The sequence below is a fragment of the Equus asinus genome, chromosome 18 (genome assembly GCF_041296235.1).
Source record: "Equus asinus isolate D_3611 breed Donkey chromosome 18, EquAss-T2T_v2, whole genome shotgun sequence".
NCBI lineage: Eukaryota > Metazoa > Chordata > Mammalia > Perissodactyla > Equidae > Equus > Equus asinus.
In genome coordinates, this window is record NC_091807.1 from 36,206,987 (window position 1) to 36,223,533 (window position 16,547).

The 16,547-nt window shown below is 43.3% G+C and overlaps 1 protein-coding gene across 3 annotated transcripts in view; it reads left to right on the plus strand.

The window, feature by feature from the left end:
- The window catches only part of PCP4 (Purkinje cell protein 4), a 60,361-nt gene that overhangs the window by 20,466 nt on the left and 23,348 nt on the right, over nucleotides 1–16,547 (plus strand). For all 3 annotated transcript variants that reach the window (XM_070488919.1, XM_070488918.1, XM_014839283.3), the window contains one exon: nucleotides 13,053–13,104. In XM_070488919.1, coding sequence (XP_070345020.1) covers nucleotides 13,053–13,104 — 52 coding nt within the window. The remainder of the gene's footprint in view (nucleotides 1–13,052; nucleotides 13,105–16,547) is intronic.

Below are 16,547 nucleotides of genomic sequence, written 5' to 3' on the forward strand. Positions count from 1 at the left end.
AATCTCAGCCAGCTCTGCATTCTACCAGCCATATTGAGGGAGCCATGGAGGAATGGAATGCCTGTGTTACTCTTGAAAGGAAGCAAAGATGTGTATTTCTCTGGGGAAAGTAATCTGGGAAAACCACGTGTGGATTTTCTGACCCCATGTCAGCTTCTCTAGCCTGTGAAATATAAAAGTGCCCTAAAAATCACATGATTCTGGGAGGGTCAGGCAGCCGTGGTGTTTCCACAATGACACAGTATAGATTTCATCTGGTTCTAGAAAACTGGCCATGCCTGTTGGCTTTTTCCTTCACCATCTGTATAAGGTAGATATGTCCTGTAACAAGTTAGTTTACAGGCATGTCTCAATTTCTGCTTTTGCATGTTTCTCTTATCGATGGTTTTCCACTTCCTTTCTTTCCCTTGGCATTTGGCTGGTCAGCCACAGCTCCCAGGGAGGGGGAGAGAGAGCCAATCCCTCATGTCCTCTGCCCTGCCTGAATCAGGTGCCTTCCAGGTGCACTGTGAGAAATAAGCGTGTGGATATCTGTGTCTTTGTCTGAGAGCCTGCTGTTGTCTTTTGTTCAGTCACAGCAGCTGTTCTAGAAAGCATCTGGCCTTTGTACCAACAACCTTTGTTCTGAGGATAATCTAGGAACTGACACAAATTCAGGAGGACAGAGAGGAATTGGGGCGGACGGGGAAACATTTGTTTGAATGCAATACAGACGTGGAAGGTGGATGATGGCATCCAGGTTCACGGATCGTTCTAGCACCTTGCAGATCTATGGGGCTTCGAAAGATGGCTGAGGGCAGGTTAATTCCACTCTTGCTGGGATAAATGGGGGTGGTTGTGTGTTGACTCATGTGTCCTTTATTCAGCCTTAGACTTCCGGAGAGTCTGCAGGTTGGGTTAGAGGCACACCCATCGTTCTGGGGCCACCCGGTTCTTCCAGCTTCCTTCCGCATTCCTCCTCTGGCCATCAGTCCGTCCTCATCCTGCATCTTCTCTTTCTAGAAAAAAATACAAGCTGTGATTTGTACCAAACAGGCAAAATGCATACACGTCAGAATCAGAGGCCCAGGAAATTTCAACTGAGATTAATAACTTAAGGACTAAAGGGTAGAGGGCACATACTTTATGAAAAAAATGATTCCAAATCCTAATAGTCCCTCTTTGGATTCTTGTAATAGCCATGTGAAATATATGTTTAATTTAATTGCATTTATTTAACTCCACAAAGAGGAAGCTGAGAAAAGATGGAGAAGCTGAGATCCAAGGAGTGCAATCGCTTGTTGGGGATCATTCGGCTGCAGGTGAGAGCTGATCTTCGCACTGCTGAACCCGATGGTTTCACTACCTCAACTTCCTGCAAGTCGAACACAATGGAAAGGAGAGAGGCATACCTCCTTTTGAGTCTTTTTTTACCATTACTTTGCAGTCTGATTCCTTTTAGGGACCAGGTCCACACAGTGTGACTGTTGTTATCTCATGTAATTCTCACAACCTGAGGAGGTAGGTTATTGTTATCTCCCACTTTATAGAAGCAGAAATGAGGCTCAGAGAAGTTGTGACCTGCACAGGGTCACATAGCTGCTGAGTGCCAGGGTTAGGATAACCTGGGCATTCCGATTTCAGGTCACTTTCTTTCTCTTTTTTAAAGGCAGATTTATTAAGGAGTAATTTAAACATACTGAAAGTTATGCTTCTTAGTTGTGCAGTCGATGAGTTTTGACACATTTGCAGTCTTGTAATTGAAATAGAGACTCTTCTATCACTCGAAAGTTCTTTTGTCCCTTTGGAGTCAGCCCCTCCCTCCACCCTTGGTCCCGGAACCCACATTCTTTGCTATCACACCCTCAGTAAAAATAAGCCCAATCGATGACACAAGGTGTTTACACTGTCTTGAGCGTAAATGACCACATAGGCTTCCAACAAGTGCAATCACGTATTGCAACAATTTCCCAACGGTGCTTTGTAATTGATGACCAAAAGTATTGGAAATGTAAGAAAATACCCAGGGGAGTGATGACAGTTCTGGTCTCACACAGCAGGGAGGGCCTTCGATCAGCATGGGAGCTTCAGCTTCTGCACAGCAGCCTCAGCCCCAGTCCTTAATGGGTTTCTGTCCTGCTCCTGAAACTGACGCTCAACCTCAGCACCCGTTCTTGCTCGAGGGGCCGATTCAACCACATCTGGGCAATGGAGGGCTGTGGAGCTTCCCTTGCCAGCAAGGGTCCCATCTGCAGTTGCTTTGCTCTGCACCACAGCTCCCTCTCTGCATCCTTGCTGGAGGCTGGGAAACCCCTGGCTCTGGGCTGGTTCCCAGGGCGGGTGGTTGAAAGAGCACACTTATCTTCTTCCTAGTCTGGAGACAGCATCCTGCCTCTGAGCACTCTGGGGTTCAGGAGAGAATTCAGCTCATGCCCACAGAATCGCAGAGAACAGGTACCCAAAGTGGTGCTGAAGAAGGCCGCTCTGCTGTGTGCTCTGGGCACTGAAGGCCAAGGAGGCCCCTACTGTCCTCTGGGGCCAGGATTCCAGGGCACACAGGGCAAAGTCAGCTGCAGAGCTCTCTCTTGTGTGGGTCTAGTTTTCAGCCCAAGTGGAACAATCTGTCCTTTCTCATCTTGCTGCTTGCATTATTAGTTTGCTAGGGCTGCCATAACAAGGTGCCACAGACATGGGGCTTAAACAATGGGAATTTATTGTCTCACGGCTCTGGAGGACAGAGGCCCAAGATAAGGTGTTGGCAGGGTTAGTTCCTTCTGGAGAATCTGTTCCAGGCCTCTCTCCTTGGCTTATAGACGAGGGTCTTCTCCCTGTGTCTCTTCACGTTGTCTCCCTTTATGCACATCTGTATCCAAATTTTCCCTTTTTATGGGGACACCAGTAGTATTGGATTAGGGCCCATCCTAATGACCTCATTTTAACTTGATTACCCCTGTAAGGACCTGATGTCCTACTAAGGTCACTTTCTGAGGTTTTGGAGGTTAGTACTCCAATTTTGGGGACCCACAACTCACAGCTCAACAAATGACACTGCAAGTGTTGTGATGGCTTCCACCCAACTTTAAGGACCATTTAGAACCTTCCATGCTATTCATTTTCTAAGAGCATTGACAGCAACACACGTGTCATCATGACTCTTTGTTGAGCTAAATGGAATAAACCAAGCAAAGGGATTTTGTTGGCATATTTGAGATATGTGGATTTGAACATTTAGAGGTATTGCCTGTAAATGAACTTACTAGGACGTGAGTTGACCCCATGAAGAGCTCATGGGGCACATCATCAAATCTGTAAAAGGAGAGGACCCCCCACAGAAGGCATCATAGCAACCACTCTTAAAGTTGCAACATGTACCTGTTATGAAATTCTGTGTGTGGCTTAGGGCAATTTTATAAAACAGAGACTATGTTTGTATATATCCACACAGAAAAAAGATGGGAAGGAAGAAGTATTCTGAGCCATCTCATTGAATATTAACGTGGATTAACTCTGTTTAGTTGTATTATACATAGTTTTCTGCTTTCCCCTTTGTGCATTTATTTTCCAAAATTTCCATATTGACCACATCTTACATTTATGAATAGAAATCAGTGTTCTAAAAAACAACTGGCACAAAGAAGGTTTTTAAGGTTAGAAAATTCTAATTTAAAAAATATAACTATAGGATAAAGTGAATTTGAACGAGACAAATCAGGAATCTAAAAATGAGAGTCCTTTCATAAATGGTCTGCCTAAACTACAGCAATCTAAGTTATTTCTATTACCATAAAGGTCAGGATAAAAATGCTAGGAGGAGAATATGGTATTTGGGGTGTAATTCAGCCTTTGGGTCTCTCAGAGGTGAGAGCGAGCCAGTGGAGGAAGAATTACAAAGGTTAATGCCCTTGTGGTTGAAGATTCCATCCCTCTTTTTTTAAGCAACTATTTTTTTTTTTTTTTAAAAACCCTTTTAGCTGAAATTCTCTTTGACATTAGTTTCTACACCTTTAGGGATTAAATTCGTGGAGTTTTTAGTGTTCAATTTTCAGAATGTAACTAGGAGAGTTATAGACCATTTAAAAATATCAGTGGCAAGAAATTAAACCTATTCTGTCCTTATCACAAAATGTGGGCATAAAGGCTCTTCTGCTCTTCAGACAAATTCAGAGGCCGATCTGGAAGAAGGCTTTAATGAGGTGTCTTTGATGTTCCTGAGAAACCACTCCTTTAGTGATTGCACTGGCCCCGGGGAGTCCTCCACGACCTGCTGCCGACCCAGCTGTTCATCCCATTTCGCTGTGCCGTCGCCGTGGTCTCGCTTCTCTGTTCGTTTAAAGTCTGATATTTCATTGAAGAGACTCCCCATCCTTCGTCAATAAAACATTAAATATAATGCTATGGAAACACGTCTTTTTGTTTCTTTATAAAAACGATGATCAAAGGAATGCACAGAACAAACGCTGAGAAGGGAGGACTGAGGTCTTTGGGGATGGTTCCCCATCTTGATGTCACTCCCATGCAGAGGATTCATTCTGCAGAGAGCACGCAATATCCAAAACTCATGGTCCCCAAGTGCAGTCTATGCCAAAGACATGCAGATTTGTGCTTTTCCTCCTATTTATGACCCATCTGAGGAACTGCTTGTCACGATGCTACCATTTCAGGGGCTCTAGAAACTCTGAAACCGTTAGGAATCTGAATATCAGTATGCAACAGCATGTAAGGAAGACAGCACCACAGAGAAAAATAACTTAAGAGAAAATGCGTCACCAGGGCGTACATGACATTAAGTGGTTCTTTCTAACAAGGGCTTCCAAGCCACCTTGGGAAGGAGATGGATTTTTCTTTCCTTCTTTGGCCAAATCTCTGCAACTACTTGGTAGACAGAGTCCAACAGAGACCAGGGATTGGAAACAGAGGGCAAAATGCTAAAAAGCACCTCGAAACAAGTACTTTCCATGCAAGCTCTGTGGCCTAGTGGTTAAGTTCGGTGGGCTCCATTTTGGCAGCCCAGGTTTGGATCCCTGGGGTGGACCTACACCACTCATCTGTTAGTGGCCATGCCCTGGCCAAGTCTCCCATAAAAGAAAAGGAAAAAAGAGGAAGATTGGCAACGGATGTTGGTTCAAGGCGAATCTTCCTCAGCAAAAGAAAGAAAACAAAAACAAGTACTTTCTCTTTCCCTTTTCTTGATACAGAGATGCTGCCCACTTGATATTGTTGAATAACGCCTCTTCTAGAAAACACTGGAATTGATGGCAGGGAGAGCACCCCTGCTGGGTGCCGGGTCCCTACATATGGCAGTAGAAGCCAGAGGTTATCATCTCTCATCTTTCCTTCTCAGAGGGAGGGAATGGAGACTCTGAGAAGGGATTTCCCCAGCAAAGTGCAGCTATTTGGGGTGCTGTGACTCACGCTCTTCCCTCAAGATGTGGACAGTCCTCCTTGACCCCCACCCACCCCTGTATGAATTGGGCGCCCCTTGCCCATGCCTCTGATCTTAGTCATGTTGGGTCAGTCTTAGCCACTGTATTGAGATGATTGACTTAGTCTCTGTCCCTTCAGGTTGTGAACCAACCCCCAAGTCAGAGAATGTGCCCATCTCCTGGCACCGGCAGGGCCCAGCCCAGTGCCTGGCTCATGGAAGGACAAGGAAACAGGGAGTCCAGGAACGAGTCAGCCCTCCCCACCTCGGTTGACTCTGGACCTCTGTCTGACACTGAATCTGTGACCCTCACTGCAGATGGTTTTGTACATTGGTGAATGTACCTTATCCTAATAATCAGCTTTTGAAAAAGATCTTTTATTTCTTAGCCTGGGAGAGACCAGAGTCCTGTAAGTGGGGAATTTTCCTTGTGTTGCAGCTGTGAGAGGCTGACTCCCGGAGTGCGAGGAGCCTGTTTCGCCTCCATCCCTGTTGTCTTGAGAACGGGGCTGTGAAGAAATGCCTCTATGAGCCAAAGGCTTCTGTGGGGTTCCTTTGTTCTTTTTCCCCTGTAGACCTGGCTCCACGAGGGTCATCTTTTCTCCAGTGTTGCCAAAGAAAATGCATGCACAGAGCTCTATCCAATATTTGGTGGCAAAATGCATGGGTCTCTTGGGAAGATGGGAGAAGAAGGAATGGAGAGTTGGTGGGACCCCGGGCATCTTGGAGATGACCTGGGGCTTGTACTGCTTCAAAAGGCTCTTTGTTCCCAAGCCCTAAGGGGGTTTTGGAAGTGGTGACCCTTCAGTCAAGTCATATCTCACCAAATTAAAAACCAAACCAAGTTCTTGCTGAATACAGATTTATCCACTTAAGTGCTATAGGTCCGGATTCAGAAAATATTCCTGGACTGTCATTTGTACCCCAAATTTCACCTGCTGGAATTCATTTCCAGTTTCATTCTCTTAAACCTTCTGAAATGAAAAATAAATATCTTTTAACAGGAGCTTGTGTTTCATCCTAAAGATGGAACAACGTGTGCTGGCTGAATGATTTTCCAAGTAGACATAATCTGTCCGGTGTTCTGAGTTTGCATTAATGAGGAAGCGGGTTTTGGTAATTCGGTTTCATACACAACATATGATTGGCATACCCAATTTTATGGATATCAACAGCAAAGTAGGAAAGACGGGTCCCTCCACTACAGTGTTCTAGAAATTGTATAAGAAAAACTCACAAATGACAGTGCGAATTCGTAACCTACAGTCATGGCCCATGAGAAAGCTGCAAATGAAAGCTTTCAAAGACTGTATTAGAATAATTTTCTAAATCCTTGAAATTACTTGACTTCTTGACTCTTTTACTTGCTTTGGGGAAACATGTGATCAGTGCCTGGTGGAGTTGCCTGGGAGCCTGAGGCAGAGGGAAACATTAGAAATACCGAGCGAGCCTGTCTTTACATAAAATGGGGATATTTTGTTTATCGTGACTTTTTGCAGTACTTTGATTTGCTAAAATATTACATTAAAATATTATTTATCTCTTTTCAGCTTTATTGAGGTATAATTGATGAATAGAATTGTAATATTCTTAATGTGTGCCATGTGATGATTCCATGTACGTATAAATCGTGAAAGCAGTCCCACCATCCGGTTAATTAACAGATCCATCACCTCATGTACTTTTTTTGGTGAGAACACTTCGGTTCCACTCTCTTAGCAAATTTCTGTTATATAACACAGAGTTATCAACTATAGTCACCACCTTACACATTAGCTCCTCAGACCTTATTCATCTTATAACTGGAAGTTTGTACCCTTTGACCAGCCTCTCCCCATTCTCCGACCCCCAGCCCCTGGCAACCACCATTCTACTCTCTGTTTCTGTGAATTCGACTTTTTTTTTCAGGTTCCACATGTAATTGATCCCATACAGCATCTGTCTTGACTAATGAGTTTCTTGGTCCCCTTAAACTTTGTGCCTGAGGTGCATGCCTCACTTTCCTTATCCCATGGTGACTACTCCAAGAACACTAAGATTTTGTAACAGATTTCGTAAGGAGAAGAGTGGGCTGAGAAGTAATCGAGTCACTCATTTTCTAAGGGAAGTGCAAGCCTTGCGACGAACACGCGGGAAGGTTGTTTTTGAGTCTGTTTGTGATGGTCCGGATCCCAGGACGCTTTAGGCAAGCCGATTCTATTAAGACATAGGTGTTTCTGATGTGTGTACAGCCTCTAGATGTAGCGAAGACGTGGTCAGAATGCCTCAATGTCTACTGTCAGCTCAAAGTACAGGAAGAAATGGATCCTAAGCCAGTTACTTACTAGAAAGTTGGGGTGGCCTGTTGCACTAGCGGAGTATCTAATTTGATGAGATTGCCTATGATTTTGCAGCTTGGTTGAAAAACGTCACCCAGCCAAATTTATGTGCTGAACAGGACACCTCTCACGTGTCACTTCAGATCCTATCAGTGAGGACCTCTGTGGGTGGCCAGCTTGGAGTGGACTCCACGGACTTCAGGCAGGTGTGAAATGACAGCATGTCACCACCTGCCCATGCCTTGCATCCCCACCTGTCCACCTCCAGCCCTGGGGCTTCTTCCTTGTCTCTAGGCAGGTGCCAGGTAGGAGACATTGCCCAGTCTAGAATCATCCAGAATTAATGGTCCTCGGTGCCTATCTTAGAATAGCGAGAGGCAGTAACTGGTGGATACCTCATTCATCCTCTCCCACCTGGGAGTCTGTCCTCAGACACAGTCTGCACAGCTCTCAGAGGGTGGACCATCAGCATCCCGATGTGCCTGGCAATGCCAGCTTGGTGATAAATCCTCTCGTTGGCTCTCTCTCTCATCCCTGCTTCCATCCTTTCTCCCTCATTCCTGGCATTGCCCTCTCTGACAAAGTTGTAGCACAAGCAGCATTTGCCTCATGCTCTGCTTTTGGGGAAACCAAACTAAGACATATTCTTTGTTATTTTCCTAAGCCACGGGTGCAACAGGACTGTCAGGAAAAATGACTTCAAAAACTATACCTTTAAATACCAGTCTTGCCTTTTTATAGATACTTGGCATGTATCAGATTATCAGAAGGAACTATCATCTACTCAGTCTTTATTTAGGTTCCTTTTAATTGGACGTTTATTAAATTCTGAAGTGCTCTCTTTTCATTAGTTAACCTCACTGAGGAAGCAAACCTCCCTTCTGAGACAATTGCCAAGTGTTTGAAGGTTGAGAACTCAAGCAAGGCCCCTTCCTATGGTGATTCTGCCTTCCTCCCTCAGATTTCCTCACTGCTGCCCAACAGATTCCACAGCAGGTATGCAAGCCAGCAGCCTGTGCCAGAGCAGAAGCTTACGTTAATGCTGCGATTTTAACTTCTTGTATTGCGTCCTTAGATGGGTATTTGGCATTTCCTAATGGTGAAATGGGGACAATATAGAAAGAGGGAATTTTGAGGAAAATGTGTGTATGTTCTAATGAACATGGTGGTTTTCTTATTTGTGATCATAAGGTAGATTGAGAGGAATACACTCCCTCACACAGGACTCTCTGCTCCTTAAAGATGTCTTGGGGATGATGACAGGGCCAGTGTCTTGATGTGTTTAAAGAGGAAATGCCAGTGTGCCTGAGGAGGATTGGTGTAGAGCTGGCTTGGGCAATAGCAATGCTGATTTCAGACGGCCAAAGAAGAAAGGGACTGGTATTCTTCTAGACTCTTAGGAGAACGTAGAAAAAGGTGCTGTGTCTGTGGTGGGACAAGGAGTCGTGGAGGGTCCCAAATAGGAGTGTTTTATGAATGTAAAGTCGTTAGGGTGGGGGTGGGGCTGGAGTTGACCAAGAGAGTTGAGAGCATCTGTGCCAAGTGCCTTCGCAAGAGGCAGACAGCGAGAATCACAGCGACATTCTCCTGGCAGTGGAATTATGAGAACTCCTGGCTCTGGTTTCGTTGGTGTTGAAACTGATGCTGATATTTTTGCCTCTACTTGCTCCCCCATCAAAGAAAAAATAAACAAAAGCCCATGTATTCAACCACTGCTATTCTTAGAGGCCACGACAAGTGACTTTCTAGATTGGTCTGAAAATATTGAGGCAAATTTCTGCTCATAAAATGATATTGAATGCCACACGCAGGAAGCTCTCAAATACACTTGTGCTTGGGTTTCTAGATAATTCTGACAGTATATTCGATACCTCTGCATTAACCCGGTAATTGTGGCTGTGTCTATTTGGTCAGAGAGACCTTTTCCTGCTTTCTGCATACCCTGATATGTTACGTTGTTTTGATATGTAAACTGAGTGACACACTGGTGGAATTCATGATATCATTGCATCATTTGTGAAATTCCTAGGAAAGAGCTCAGAATTCCAAAATCTTATGCCAGAGTTTGTTCTGACGACAGTTCATCATGCCGTTTTCCATTAACACTCCATCTTCTCATCAGTCCAATTAGAATAGATGGTATTCTTGAGGTGTGGCTATTTCTGTTCAGCAGGCAGCACAGGTTCTTAGGATGATGAGCTCATGGTTGGAGCTAATGGATGGAGGAGGCCAGCTCTTCTCTTATTTGGGGATGAGAGTGGGAGGGGAGAAAAGGCAGTCTCTTCCCTCAGGGTGCTAACTTCTATCACCTCATGAAAAAGGACCTTTTCCTTACTGGACTTTTGGAGAACAACATCCAGCCATCCATCTATTTTAGCGCAGCCTAGCTCTGAGTTCTCGTGTTATTTACATTTAAAGAAGGATCTCACAGCAATTCTACCATCAAGCCCCGGACTCTTGGTTTGACTCCACTTCTTGTAAGTCAAGTGTCCTCAAAACTCTCAGCCTCCGGTGCTTATAAAGTCACATTGACCTTCACACAGGAGTCTCCCTAGCTATCACTCCCCATCTGCTGAGGGAGGCCCTCAGGAGGATGCTGGGAGATGCTCAGCTCAGTGGTTCCAAGGGAAGACTCCGGAGTCAGTGTCTTTGGGTTTGAGCTCTGGCTCTGCCACTTCCCAGCTGCAGGACCTTGAGCAAGCTCCTCTCTGTGCCTTAGGATACAACTGGATAGTGAGGCTGACGAGGATAATGGTGGGATCTACCTCATCAGGGATGTTGTCAGAATTCTTTGAGTTGGTGATGCCTGGGAGCACTTGGAGCATGTCTGGCCTCAGCACATGCGAGTTGAGACCACCCCCAAACCCCAGCCTGACTTAGACCCTCTTCATTTCCCGGTTCAAGGAAATTTCACCCACCATACCTGTTGTTAAAACAATCGTTTTACCATGACCATAGACACCAGGGACAGGAAAGCTCTTGGATAATTCTCCACTGCTTTCGACCTTGCCTTAAAAATGTCACAAGGTCTCAAAGAATTATACAACCAGATGCTTTCAGTGACTAGTTCTTTCTTGTCAGGATCATTTTCTGATCCGAGACACCGTCTCCTTATGACATCTATCAGCTTCATTTTGCCTCCATCAAATAAGACCTGACACAAAAACCCTGTCTTAGAAATCCTGAAAGAATGACTCCTTTTTCTCCCCTGTGCACATTTCATTTTGGTTTTACTCAGGTTTCTAAAAAGTGATCTTTTATGGAACGAAGTATTCATGACATTTGAAAGGTGTCAATGTTCAAGGTATTCAAAGACAGAGGGGTTGAGTGTGTGCCTGTTTTGCACTTGTATTCCATTTAATTTGACTTTATTCAACTCTAAAACACTGTCCTTTTATTCCGTGGAATCTGCCGTTTTTGTCTGAGCCATCTATGAATTACGTGGGGAACGATGGAGACCCCTGGAGAAGTTCAGCTGCCCACAGCTGCTGTGTCACTAGCTCGATCCTCCACAATGCTGGTCAGATTTCCATAGAGTACAGTGAACTTACAAGCTTTGTATTTGAAAAAGGAGACACCGCAATAAGCACAGGCAAGAAGAAAAGGGCCTTTTTGACTTGAAAATCTACTATATTTAAGAAATGTGTAATTTGTTTAAATCAAGATGCAGTTTATTACAGGTTGAGTGCTTTAGATAACGATGTCATGATATGGGGACCTAAATGGAGTTTGTCGAAGAACAGCTGATGTTTGGCTAAGGGCTGGAAACTTCTCCCCCCATGGGAACACATGGGCAGATCTGGCATTCTGAAAATCATGATGTCCCAAATTAAATACGAAGAAGGAACCCACGTTTATCTAACGTTTCCAATTTGTTGCCTTTCTTTCCACTTTCTGCTGGAGAGGAGTGGTCTTTCTTCTCATAACGGTGCAAAGCACCCCATTGACCTGGTGGGTGTTTGCGCATCGAATTCACTGGGACGGTGCTTGTGTGTGTGTGTGTGTACGTGTGTATGGTGGGGTTGGTAATAAAAGGGAGACTTGACTTTGCCTCTCTCTTGGATTATCATCTGCCCAAGGCAATAAGCATATACAGGGAGGGTTAACTTTGTTAACATAAGTCTATATCATTCATCCTATCACTTAGACTAAGCAGAACCTGGAAGCAAGATTTTCCCAGATGATCATCTACCATTAATCAAGGGTTGACTAAAGACCTGGGAATTTCTCATGACAACATTGAACACTGATGGGAACTGATTATTATTTTTTTGATGTTGTTTTTAGGCTGAAGTCCTGGACCCGAATATAAATTTTGAGGGCATCTTTATCCCTTAGTGGGAGTCACCTGCAGTGATTTTCTCCTTGTTCAGTGCTCTGTGTCTCTTTCCAAGATCTCATTCAGATAGTTATGTAACAATGACAATTCCTGAAAAACACCGACCTCTGGGCAAAAATGTCTAGTCTCTAGTCTTGACTGTGCCACCAATTAGCTACATGACCTTGGACAAATCAGGCTCCCTGCCTGGCCTCATTTTCTTCACCTGAGAGTTAGAGACTTTACAGTCTCTTCAATTTTTTCAACTTGAAGCTTATTTTCTGAAAATGACCAGAAAATTGAACTGAAAAAATACTTCTCTCTCAAAGGACTAGAGCGATTCTGAACATCATGTTATTTAAAGACAGTAGCTGGATAAGCTTTGAGGAAACATGCTTATATGTTTACATGTGTAATGCATTCATACAGTTCCCCAGACCTCACACTCAGAGAACCTTGCCCAAAGGTTCAAGTCGAACCATAAAATACTCATACTTCTGGTCAACCTGGTAAAATGAAAATGTACAAGATGGGCATAAACAATGACAGAAAAATAACTCAGTAATAGCATAAACTCTACAAATACAAAATTTTTTTAGTTGATTAAAATTTATTTAAAAATAAGACATTGGACATAGCGATTGGAATAAGAATATAGCAGGGCAATGGCCAACAGTGACAAAGGTGACAGTTCTGATCTTCTCACAATTGGTATGAACCCTTGGCTGTTTCCTTCATACTTTAGATGAGGTTATGCTCCGTAGACAACAGTCTCTATCTAATTTCTCTTGTGACTGGTGAACTGCGTTCATCGAGCAGTGGATAATGGATGAGGGCGGCAGTCTGTGCGATTTCAGTTTATCCTTCCTTTGGTTGATCCTTTCCTAGTTTATGAGCACCATGCCTTAACTATCTGAGCTAAAGTAACAGAGAACTTGATATAGTGCAAGAGACAAAAAGAAACCTGGGTATATTTGATAACAATTTCCTTCTTTTCTTTTTTTCCTGCCTTTAGCGACAAGGTGCTGGGGCAACCAACGGAAAAGACAAGACATCTGGTGAAAATGGTAAGACGACATGAATAGTCCAAGCACTTACCTTTTCCCATCTGTAGTCTTGGGCACCTGGTAGCTGTGGATCGTGTCTTCCGCTCAAACCAGCCTACTGTACGTGTCTGTGCTCAGCTTAGAGAGGAATTTAGTCATGCACAGTGAGCACCGTGGTCTGGTTTTACAAAGAAAACTGAGCTAGCTAAATACAGTGGTAAGAACAGTTTTCCTCCCGAAGGAGGACTCCCATTTTGGGCAACATGATAATTACAATGCAAATATAGTTCTCTGCTTTCTTCATTAGGGTTGGTGAGAATCATCTGAGTTGTTGTGAGGATAAAATGAGATCAAATGAGATAGGTGCTTTGAAAACTGTGAAGTGCTCAACTCCTGGAGGGAGGTTTTAAAACGTGCTTCAGCCCTCCCTGGTACACAGAGCACAGTGCTGGTCCCAGGGGAGGTGCTGGATGAGGGAGTGTCACTGTTGCGATTCACCAGCAAACCAAAGTATGTTGTAGAGAGCAGATCATTTGAATCCTGTCTTTCTGGTCTCCACCACTCCCTTGAATTGTAGGAATGATCATCCAATATTATGGATGGGGAAACTGAGGCTTGAGTGGAGGAGGTGGGAAGTGACCAGGAACGGGAAGAGCATGGGCCTTGAAGGAGACAGAGCTGGGTGTGAGCCCAGCTCCCCAACTTTAGCGGTTGTGATGGAGGCTGGCTCGTAATAATGGAAAATCCCTGGTAAGTGCTGGGGACGACAGTTATGATCTGGTGAGGTTAGCTTCTGGGTGCTCTTACTTTTTGTTAATTACAAAATGAACTTACCTTTTGTGAAAAACTACTCCTGCTTCCAACTGGATGGAATTTATGCTAGTGCCTACTCATCCAATTGTGCATAATGCCCATCTCACACACTAGCCGTAAAAATTCCTTAGGGGCCTGAAAACCACTTTGGATCCTCTGTTGTGACTCTGAGCTGAGGCCTGAGCAAGACTCATGTACTAGAATGTTCCTCTCTGCTGCACTCATCTTTGGCCTCCTGACACACCCACCCATTTTGGGCCATCCTATTGGGCAGGGTCATTGTGGTGACCTCTAGGGTGAAAAGTTATCACATCAATAAGTAGAGGGGTTGGTGCCTAAGAATGTCCTGATCAGAGCTGGAGAGGGGAAGGTGCGGAAGGAAATAAGTTCTTTCACGATGCTCAGGGCTCTTCCTGTCTTCACTGTGTGAGTTGGGGTCAGTGTGGACCATTGGCAAGGAGGTCAGAAAGCAGAGGAGGAGCAAAGTTAGAGATGCTCAAACAGAGAAGGATGGTCTGCCATACGGGAGACTCCCAATTTTCCTGGTTCATAGATTCGTATCCATCTCTTCATTGGAGTTAATTTCCACTGAGCCTCACAACCTTAGAACTGTGGGGTTTTATAGTCAAAGATCCTCTAATGCAGTAGTTCCCACACTTTTTTGCTCTCACAACTTCTTTCCGTTCTTAAAAATTCTCAAAGACCCCAAAGAACATTTTTTTGTGTTGGTTATATCTACTGACGTTTCCCATCTTAGAAATTAAAGTGGAGAAATTTTAAAAAGGTTTATTTATTAATTCATTAAAAATAAAGCGATGAACCTAGGACATAAGTAACATATTTAAGTGAACAGTAATTATATTTTCCAAAGCAAAAAAAAAATATTTAGTGAAAAGGTTGGCAATGTTTTACATTTTTGCAAATCTCTTCAGTGTCTGGCTTATAGAAGGCAGCTGCTCTGCATTCAGTCTGTTGTGCTGTCATATGGTGTGTGGCCCCTGGAAAATTCCACTGTGCACTCGTCAGAGAATGAGATTTTAAAAAGCAAATGATACCTTAGTGCTATAAAAAATAATTTTGATCTTGCAGGCTCCCTCAAAGAAGGGAGGCACCCCAAGGGTACCTGGTCCCTACTCTGAGAACTGCTGCTCTCGTGTAACTCCTGTGTCACACACAAGGAGCCTGGAGTCTGAAGATAGGCAGAGTGGTGGCCAAGACAGGACTAGATCCTTTGTGTTTGATGCCGCTGCAACCTGGCTTTCCTCTGGGGTCCCAGAGCTCCTTCGAAGCATGTCTGCATGCTCAGTGCTGCGCACCAAACGGAATTATCAGCTATTATGGAAGATGCTACTTCCTGCCGTTCCAAGGCATGGAAGTTCTTTCAGCTGAAAATCGGTCCACTCTAGTGAAAACTGAGTGTGTCTTTTCTGGAGTTATAAAAATTCATTGAAAGGAAAAATTAGAGATACTATGGATAAAACATTTCTTTATATAATTCTAGATGTTACAGGATGTTCACTTTTAAGTAGAAAAACGGATATTTAAAGGTAGAGATTATTTGCTAGTTACAAAATAATGGTGCTGTATAAATTCGAATTGTTATTAACATGTTGTACTTTAATTTCAGATAAAGCTGCTCATGTATGATATATGTACAAGATATTTTATTATAATATCAAATTTGTGCTTTTGCCTCCCAAACTGAACACAGACAAATGTCAATAACAACCCAAGAAAGGGTGGGGTAAATATGTCTAGAAGTGGTCTAAACAATGTCCTCCTAAAAATCTGAGTTGCTTAATTTCTTATTCCTAATTTCATCATATGAGAGGATCATCTTGGAATTTCTCTTTTAACCTATTACATTCCATTGAAATTCAAATTATTTTACTCTGCCATCACAGGTATCTAGAGAGACCTTTTATCTTAATGTATATTTCTTATTAATACAAATGGAGCTGCCTACATGCGTTGAAGGATCAGGGACCCAGGAGAATAGAAATACAAAGCACAGAACATCAAAATGTTATGAGATTTGGATAGTAGTCAATTAATCTTAAAACGAACATTCCCAACTTTCATTAGTCATCTACAAATCAAAGTGTTCTTATTTCAGAGATTATAAATTTAGTTGAGGTCTCCATTTAACACTTCAAGCAATGAAGATTATGAGTGCCTTGAAATTCTAATTCAGATCACAGAAGACACAAGTCGGATGCATTAAAACTCCAGAGGGATCTAAATTTTGGAGGTCTGCCATAATTTTATTGTACTAAACGTTATCTCAAGAGGGCCATTGGCTTGGAATCTGGGCTCTTGTGATTCCAAGATTTATTTTTTTTGTTGTTGTTCCCATGGTAATTGTTGATGTGAAATATGACATTTATCCACTCCGTATCCAGAACACCCCTGAAATCCTCTTTCCTCTCCAGGACACCAACCTCTGGATACACAACCCAGCAAATCCAGATGTTCTTCATCTTATCTGCAACATGGAGACAGCTTTTTCAGAACTATTAGGGTCATTATTATTTTTTAGTTGAAAACGAATTCATTAGAATCTTGGTGGTTTAGAGATTTTCATTCCTATACGAACAAAGAACCTTCATTATTTGATTAGTTTAGGCCAAGAACTTCATTTGTTTCTTGAT